Source organism: Labeo rohita, chromosome 17, assembly GCF_022985175.1.
Source record: "Labeo rohita strain BAU-BD-2019 chromosome 17, IGBB_LRoh.1.0, whole genome shotgun sequence".
NCBI lineage: Eukaryota > Metazoa > Chordata > Actinopteri > Cypriniformes > Cyprinidae > Labeo > Labeo rohita.
The window spans coordinates 8,832,715-8,842,792 of NC_066885.1; the positions used below are offsets into that span (position 1 = coordinate 8,832,715).

Here is a 10,078-nt window from a genome sequence, read left to right on the forward strand (position 1 = left end):
TTAGGCTTCGGGGCTTGACGTCAGTGCGCCTGCGCAAGCGTTGGGGGCGCATCTTTATATGGGAAATGTAGTAATGTTGTTTGGAAAACGTGGGTAAGAGAAAATGCCACAAGCGGTGGACACAAAAACAACTCCTTAGTCTGTTTTTAGAAATGTCAGGGCAAAAATGAATAATTCTGGTGTGGTCACAGATCTCGCTTTCTTTTCCATTCTGTAACATGGGGTTGCTACAATAATTTCTCTTACAATATGCTTTTCATTGGTGGAAGTCTTGGCAAATTTCAAGAGTGGATTTGAGTAGATAAACACCACATTAGTTCATAGGAACACACAATCATGGTACCATTAACATAATAAACACTAATTAGCAAGCAAATGTTACTTTTTAGACTGAAAACTACTGTGTGCGACTATGATAAAATATTTAGGAGCACCAGTGCGACTGACCCAATCAGCATATTTGTGTCTGCGCTGAGGGGAGCATCAAAGGTTTCTTCACTTGAAGAAGAAACTCTTCACTTGAGTGAATCAGATGTTCGAACTAATCAAATGAATGAATGATTCAGTAATTAAATCAGTGACTTGCCGCCACCCACTGGCAGGTTTTTTTTTATTTTTAAAGTATCTTTTCAGGTATTTAAATCAGTTAATTTTTCTATATTCAAAATATTATAATTGAAACATTAATCTCAACATGAATTTATTCATTTAATTGCACTCATTGCACTCTGAGCCTCATTAAACATCTGAAAATACACACACAAGCCACTTTTGTGTTCTTCTGTGCCACCAAATTAATTTTTTCAATACTGATTTCTTTTGATTGGTAACTTTTTCTTTTACTACTTGTTCTTATTCTATTGTTTTAATTAGTATCTTAAAAATCTTATACAATATAATTTTTTAAAAATCTGACAAAAGATGACATACTTTTAATAAAATTATAAAAGTGCCATTATAAGGTAAAAACAAAATTCCCCTGTAAATCATTTTAAGGAGTCAAATATCATCTTGTAATGGGAAGGCCACTTTTTTGAATATTGATTAGAAGGTGCTCCTGAAATTTCTGACTGTGCTCCTAAACAGAAAAGTACGCATAGAGCCCTGTTTTTATACAATAAGATGTAAATTCACATGCAGTGATTAAAAGCATGGCAGTGCAATGAGTCAAGATGTAAAGATCTTTGCACATAAAATAATACAAATGGACATTACTCATTATATGTTATATGCATTAAGTAACAATTGCAAACTGATGTTCCATTAGCAGACTTGCCCAAAATACTTTGTATACGTCACGTGAGGCTCAATGTAACACTCACTGCACTTAAAAGCAATTGAGGAAAGAGATCCATAGGATTTATTTAGGCAAAAGCAGGCCACAGACAGACTTACAGAGGATTATGGGAATGATTGTACATGGTGGGCTGTCTGGTGGAATTATAGACATGGCAGCAGCTGGTGATGGAGATTGGGCCATGGGGCCACACTAACCCATGATCAAATTTTAATTCACAAAATACAGTACAATAGCCAAAATACTGCCTGCTCTAATTTATTTCCAGGAATCAATGATTAAAAATAGGGCTCATCAAAGTTTATAACTCTGAACATGAGAATCAATTCTTGATTATTATTTTTAATTATATTGTTGTCTTATTGTTTATTATTATTGTTATAATTATTATTACTATATGTCCTTTGTAAATGTTATAATACAATGTGTGTGTATTATTATTATTATTATGTGGTATATTACTTTTTAAGCATTTGTGGGCAAATACTGTAATAATAATAAGTATTAACTTGTCAAAGTTTCATAAGAATATTTCCTATTTCATAGATGTTTTTTTACACTGTTAGCATAGTGTCTCAAGGTATTGCTACTATCCACCTTATTCTTCATTGGGGAAATAAGCCTATGGGCAAGACTTCCGGTTCATTAGCTGCCATAGGGAAATAGAGAAGAATAACAACATGCAGTAAACGCTAAAACTCTTTGCACTACAAACCAGTGTGTTTATTATTAAGATAATACATTAAAATATCACAGTAAGACCCACCAATTTGCAATATCAAGCAGCAAAACAAGCTGTTTTGGACAAGAAGCCAGACCCATTGGCTGTGTCCGCTCTTATGGGAAAAATAAGATTGATAGACCTAATGTGTCGTGTCAGAAAAACAAGTGCGCAGCCTAGCGTTTTGTCTTTTAACTTCCGTTTTTGTAATGCATGCAGTGGAAATACAAACAGAAGACAGAAGACAACGAGCGCAGCGCCGAAAAGGGGCGGAGCTACATAAAGTCAAGCTTGTATAGCTTTTACAGTCTTCATTAACATGCAGGAAAGTAACTATGATTAAATCTTGATGTTGTCACTATGACGACCAGAATAAGAACACAGTTCTCTGTTCTCACTTACCTATGCAAACTTTCCACGTTTTATTTCTATTTTCATTTCAACAGAATTCCTGTCCCACTGTTTCTGTCTCCACTCCCTGCTACAACTGTACCTAATCGCTATCTCTCCTTCAGCTATTTTGGCAACAGATCTTTAGTCCTAAAAACTCACTAAGGACACGTAACTTGGCTTTCGACGTGCCTCATTGTCTTGGCAGTCTGTAAATGTCTTTTCAGAAGCCAAAGCTGTTCAGAGTCAGTACGCCAGACTAGAGCCGTCATGGTTGGAAGGACAGTCTGTTTAATGTATAGAGAGGGCAGCACTTCTAAGGACTAGACCGAGAGTATTAGAGGTGTGTAAATATTTAAGCAGCCCAGGTCTGCATATCGTTACTTGCACAGAAACTAATGGGAATGAGTGTGTGCTCTCTTCATAAGCAGCTCAAAAACAAACTGCTCTTTCAAACTGCTTAAGCCAGAAGGATTCAATCCAGATTCTGTCTGGATTACATGATTTATCCATATAACACCTGTTTGACCCTTAAACTAGCACTGTAATTACTGATTCTGAGCATAATTTGTTAGGAAATCTCTGTAAATTACAACAAATTATACTGAGACATTTGGGATCAGTGTGTTTTTTAAAGAAACCTCTAATATGGTCACCAAGGCTGCATTTACTTGACAAAAAATGCAGTAATTTAACTTTTTTAAGCTGTGACAGTCTCATCCTTCACTTTCATTGTATGTAAAAGAGCAGCCAAGATTGTCTGCTTTGGAGTCCACAGAAGAAATAAAATCATATGAGTTTGGAACAGCATTTATTCATTTAATTCCTCACAGACAGCACAAATATTCCTTACTAAGGCATTAACTTCAAGCAGTAACTTCCCCTGCAGTATATCATTGCCTTGTGTATTTAACAACAAGCTTCTCTTCCTGTCGTATTTGTTTCAGCCGAAATCAACCTCCAGAGTACAGATGAAAGGGGCCAGAAGTAGAGCAGATTATGGGCCCTCGGTGGGACTCAAAATCAATCTCATGGCTTTGATCTGCATTTAAACCTTAGGACTGAAATCTGTGAGAAGCTTCAACGCACTCTCATCGTAAAGCCGTTTACTTCTGTTTAATCTTGCCAGAAACTTTTATACCCACAAAGAGCTGGTTCCCTAAAAGGTTCTCTTATTCAAGCTACTCAATAATGTATAACTAGATAAACATTCTCATATAGCAGTCGTTTCAAACAATCATCAATCAATGCAAAAAGAACATTGCTCATGTCAGAAAGAGTACAATATCTTAACCACAGTAAAGTATCTTGCATGCTGCCCAGCATTCCCAGTGCACCATAAAGCATGTAATGTAGCTACTACAATCATAGTCTTTGTTCTAACACAATTACCTGCCTTTTTCCAATCACATGACAAAGTACTTGGTAATTTTATCGCTATTTACATGGATCATGAAGTCCATTTACAGCAGCCTTAGGAAACAAAACGGTTTGCATTCTACTGTTGCATGTGCAAGTTTCCGTTAGTTACAAAATCTCATATTATTTCGGACATAAAAAAGGTAACTGTGCCTTTTTATCTCACAAATGTGACTTTTGCACTATTCTGACTTTTTCCTCACAATTCTAAACTCGATTCTGATTTGTTTCTTACAATTCTGACTTTTTTCTCATAATTGTGAGTTTACGTTTTGCAGTTCTTTTTTTCTTAGAATTATCAGGTATGAACTCGCAGTTGCCAAAAAAGAAAACACAATTGTGAGAAATGTGACAAGTTTGTTTCTACAAAGGAATTCCAAAAAAAAAATCTCACAATTTAGACTTCTTTTTAACAATTCTGTGTCTGTATCTCACAATTGTTCTTTTTTTCTCAGAATTGCAAGTTTATTTCTTGCAATTCCACATTTCTTCTCAGAATTACGAGATATGAACTTGTAATTGCCAGGAAAAAGACAGAATTGTGAGAATTGTGACAAGCTTGTTCCTTCCATTTAAAAAAAGTTGTGAGTTTATATTTACAATTCTGATTACTTTCCTGCGAATGAGTGTATATCTCACAATTTAGACTTGTAAAAATTGTGACAAGCTTATTTCTGCAAATGAATTAAAAAATAAAAATCTTGCAATTGCGAGTTTATATCTCACAATTCTGAGTTTATATTTCATAATTTAGACTTGTAAGAACTGTGACAAGCTTGTTTCCAAAAATAAATAAATACATAAAATGTAACAATTATGTCACTATTTAGACTTCTTTTTAAAAATTCTGAGTTTGTATCTCACACTTATTTTTTCTCAGAATTGCAAGTTTGTCTTGCAATTCCACTTTTCTTCTCAGAATTACGAGATATGAACTTGCAATTGCCAGAAAAAAGACAGAATTGTGACAAGCTTGTTTCTACAAATAAAAAAAAAAAACTGCAATTGCGAGTATATATCTCACAATTTAGACTTGTGAGAATTGTGACAAGCTTATTTCTGCAAATGATTTTTAAAAAATATGAGTTTATATATCTTACAATTCTGACTTTCTTCTCATAACTCTGAGTTTCTATTTCATAATTTAGACTTGTGAGAATTGTGACAAGCTTGTTTCCACAAATTAATTTCCAACAAAAAAATCTCACAATTGCAAGTTTATATCTCACAATTTCGACTTCTTTTTAACAATTCTGAGTTTGTGTCTCACAGTTATTCTGACCTTTTTCTCAGTTTTTTTTTTTCAGAATTATGAGATATGAACTCAAAATTGCCAGAAAACAAACAAAATTGTGAGAATTGTGACAAGCTTTTTTCCGCAAATGAATCCACAATTCTGACATTTTTCGCATGACTTTGAGTTTATATTTCACAATTCTGACATTCGAGTGTATATCTCACAATTAGGACTTTGTGACAAGCTTGTTTCCACAAATGAACATCCAAAAAAAAAAAAAAATATTGCAATTGTGAGTTTATATCTCACAATTCTGACTTTTTTCTTGTGACTGTAAGTTTATATCTTACAATTTAGACTTTTTAACAATTCTGAGTTGTATCTTACAATTATTCTGACAATTTATCAGAATTGCAAGTTTATGTCTTTAAATTCCTCTTTTTTTCTCAGAATTAACAGATATGAACTCACAATTGCCAGAAAAATAGACATAATTGTGAGAAATTTTACAGGCTTGTTTCCGCAAATTTTCCACAAAATTCTTTTTTTCTCATGACTCTGAATTTATATCTCACAATTTTGCAAGTTTAAATTGTGAGATATAAACTCAGGGTCACAAATCATGACAAGCTTGTTTCCACAAACGAATTTCCAAAGAAATACAAATAAAATCTCGCAACTGCGAGTTTATATCTTACAATTCTGACTTGTTTTTTCATGACTCTTTATATTTCACAATTTAGACTTTTTTTAACAATTCTAAATTTTATCTTACAATTATTTTTCTCAGAATTGCAAGTTTATGTCTTGCAATTCCACTTTTCTCAGAATTATTAGATATGAACTCACAATTGCCAGAAAAAAAGTGCCAGTGCCAAAAGTTCAACAATTGCCAGTTTTAAAGCGAACATGAGAAATGCTTTTTCTGCAAGTCACTTTAACATCTAGACACAGTTAATAGTTTAGTATCTCTGTCTTAGATAATAAAATGTCTTATTTTATTTATTTATTATCTTATCTTATCTTATGTATTTATTTTATTATGCCGACATAATTAGCATGCAGAGAAAACATACCAGTGATTTCAGTCCTGATCACCCTGATTTAATTTATTAGATAATAACTAGATTTTTTTTAATTTTTCCTTGCAATTAAAAATTAAAATTTAAATTGAAATAATATGAATAACATATTTTTAAAGTTACATTTCATTTACACTGTCTGGAAAATCCTAGTGTGAACACTAGGACACAAATATCAAAACGAGAGACATTAGCACCACTTGCTGGTTACAGGTGGTAAGTGACAACATTCTGAGGCGATCCGTCCAATAATTTTATTACACCGTTTTACTAAAACAAGCTTTTACAGAAAATCTGAAGATTATGTCTAGTTCTGGATGTTTGCTCAAAACAGACTTTTCTGATAGACAGTTTGCTCTCAGCTGTGTGAAATACAGTGGATTATCCATATTAACTTTTGATTTACGTAACACAACACATCAGTGCAACTCAAAGCAGATGCTTTGACCATTAATCTCAGATGTGAAAATCTACAGATGTGGTCATTTCCGTATGACTGCCTGTAGATGCTGCAGCTGAGCCAGGTTCATGCTGCCACCCCCACACACGATCATTACCAGCGAGTCGAGTGGTTTAGGAAGGCGTCCCTCTTCCTGTAGCCTCTGGATGACACCGCTGTACACTGCAGCCAATGACGCTCCGCAAGCCAGCTCCACCAACACACGCTCCTCATCTGCATACAGGACACAGTAAGAAAGCTTTGTTGTTATTGAGCTGTTTAATAGCCTTAATCACAGTGATGAACTTACCCAGGAACAGCTCTATTGCCTCCAGCGCCTGTAGATCCGTCACCACCTCTGAAATGACATTGGGCCGCTTGCTGTATTCAAACGCTTGCTGGCATGCCGTTTTTGCTCCCAAACATATTGCTTTACTAGCAAACAAGTGATTTACAGAATCATGTTTAAACTAAAAAAAAAATGTCAGTTGTTCATGAATTTGAAATTATTTCTTGTACCTTGTAATATCAGGCAGTGTAACCAGATTTTTGGCTTTCAGAGCAACGTTGAGACAATCGGCACCCACGGTTTCCATACACAGGACAGGCACATCTCCCCAGCCCACCTCATCCAGACCATCTATTATCCCACAAAACAGACCTCCACCTCCTACGGACACCACTAAAGCTCCAGGTTTGGATGGCAATGAAGCCTTGAGTTCATGCACAATACTGGTATGACCTTTCCTGTGAGATTCAAACAGCTTTTCATTCTTGTGAAGCCCAAAACCATAAAAAACAACGTAAGGTTGTACAGTTTTAAGGTGCTGTATCTACAAACTCACCACACTAGAGGATGGTTGAACGGGTGTATTACAGTAAGACCTTCACTTTCAGCCAATCGCAGGGCCTCAGCATTTGCATCATCCCATACCTACAATATCAGATAAAGACCTGTCATGTATACGATTTAGTCATGGATAAGATAACAAATCTGCGTCATATCTAGAATAAAGGCTTTTAGGATAACTATGGTGGTACTTTGCTCTTGCCTTGCCCACAACTTTGACCGTAGCTTTCTGGTCCTTAAGTTTCTGAACTACCAGCTGAGGTGTTGACGAGGGCAAAACAATGGTGGCTGGTAGGTTAAGTTTTCTTGCTGCATATGCTGTGGCCATTCCAGCATTACCACCTATGCACACAAAGACGGAAAGAAAATGTTTAAAATGTAACGTATGCTGTTAAACACAATGCAAAACTTAATATGTCCATGTTAAACTACACTGTGTGCATAATTATTAGGCATGTTAATAATCTGGTCATATTTTTTTACCAAGCACATTTTACCAATTCCAAACCACAACAATCTTAATAACTACTATTAATTTTGTATTTAATCATTTGTAAGTGATATATAACTGTCCGTGAAGGCTGGAAGTGAAAAACTCCTTATATTCAGGTGTGCATAATTATTAGGCATGTTTTCTTTTACAGATAAAATGAGCCAAAAAAGATATTTAACCCAGACTGAAAAGTCCAAATTATTAAATGCCCATGAGAAGAATGCAATACTAATGCATTACAAGAATTTGCAAAGTTAAGGCTTGACCATTGGACAGCGAAATGCTTGTTGAGTCTGCATGCTCAGAAAAAACAGGTGGAGAAGAAAAGATGCATGTTAACTGCAAAAGAATTAGGAATTAAGGTGAAGAATTAGGTGTGACACCATCAGGAACCGTTTAGTCTCCAGCGCCACCATTTTCCAGAACTGCAACCTACCTGGAGTCTTCAAAATCTGGCAGTAAGTTTTGGGAGTTCATTTTAATCCATCTCTGCAAGTCAGACTTTTCAGGATAGGAGACTAAACATGAACTCCCAAAACTTACTGCCAGATTTTGGAAGATAAATTCTTGAATCAGAGGTACAAGAGGATGTGATGCTTGTCCTTCAAGAGTCACTCTCAAATTATCTGTCTATGAAGCTTTTTTTTAAAAAAAAAAAAAATAAATAAATAAAAAACTGTCTTCATGTATTTCACAACACGTCAGCTTGTTATTCTTATTAAGTCAGGGGCATTTTTTAGGATTTTTTACCAAGCAAAGTCTCTGAGAACCTGACACATAGTACTTCTGAAGACTCCAGGTAGGTTGCAGTTCTGGAAAATGGTGGCGCTGGAGACTAAACGGTTCCTGATGGTGTCACACCTAATTCTTCACCTTAATTCCTAATTCTTTGCAGTTAACATGCATCTTTTCTTCTCCACCTGTTTCGCTGTCCAATGGTCAAGCCTTAACTTTGCAAATTCTTGTAATGCATTAGTATTGCATTCTTCTCATGGGCATTTAATAATTTGGACTTTTCAGTCTGGGTTAAATATCTTTTTTGGCTCATTTTATCTGTAAATCAAAACATGCCTAATAATTATGCACACCTGAATATAAGGAGTTTTTCACTTCCAGCCTTCACGGACAGTTATATATCATTTACAAATGATTAAATACAAAATTAATAGTAGTTATTAAGATTGTTGTGGTTTGGAATTGGTAAAATGTGCTTGGTAAAAAAATATGACCAGATTATCAACATGCCTAATAATTATGCACACAGTGTAGTGAAGGTGTGAAAATTGCAATTTAGGTTTGTCTAAAGGGCCCGAGGAAATACAAATATATAATACAATGTTTACCATTTCACTCACCTGAAGAACAAATGACACCTTTTGACTTGTTTGAACTTGCGACCTTATAAAGGAATAAAAATAAATATGAACATTAAGTGTAATATGCAATCGTTCTTTTAGAGAGCGCTAGATGGCAGTGCTAATACACCATATGCTGTAGTGGACGTAAACGTTTGTCGTTAAAACTTGATTCAATAATTTATAAAATCCATTCTAATTTTGAAATGCAACAACATGCGTTATAACATTTAAGAGCTATATATGCTTGGTCAAAAGTTAATTATGGTTCTTCATTCATTTTAAGAAACGCAGCCATATTTTTCCTCACATTTTGACACATGTATCCTATTCCACGGATTTTGAAGGAACCTGTGGGTTGTGAGCTCTCCATCTTCATATACACGGTGGTCCCGATTCGCTTAGACATGTCCGTGCTCTCGAGAAGTGGGGTGACGACATGAAATCCATTTTGTTTTGACATTTTTCTCGAAATTTTCTACAATACAAACAGGAAAGAAGTGGACAACATGTCAGCTCACGGTGGGTAAATGCACGAAGCGCAAACAATTACAAACATTAGATAGGTTTCCCGCGTTTTACAGTAGGTTACCTCAGGTTTTAAATCTTACGTAATCGTTTTAAGTTTAAACATAAAATATACAGACAAAGTCGTTTCCCATAGTCTACTCACCTTGTGCTTTGCTGTGTCATATGACTCTCGAAGGAATATTGTGCTTGAGAGTTCAAAGCTCGTTTAATGACAATAAGTAACCTAATGAACTAATGTCCAAGACCGTTAGATAAAACACGATA

At 35.0% G+C, this 10,078-nt stretch overlaps 1 protein-coding gene across 1 annotated transcript; it reads right to left on the reverse strand.

Annotated features, from left to right (window-relative positions):
- Positions 1–6,375: 6,375 nt before the first annotated feature.
- On the reverse strand, positions 6,376–10,078 carry sdsl (serine dehydratase-like). The gene is made up of 8 exons (XM_051134135.1): positions 9,957–10,078; positions 9,594–9,761; positions 9,284–9,326; positions 7,638–7,777; positions 7,431–7,519; positions 7,105–7,332; positions 6,896–7,020; positions 6,376–6,819 (listed from the first exon to the last, which is right to left on the reverse strand). The coding sequence occupies exons 2-8, from the start codon at positions 9,744–9,746 to the stop codon at positions 6,629–6,631; spliced, it is 969 nt and encodes a 322-aa protein (XP_050990092.1). The 5' UTR covers positions 9,747–9,761; positions 9,957–10,078; the 3' UTR covers positions 6,376–6,628.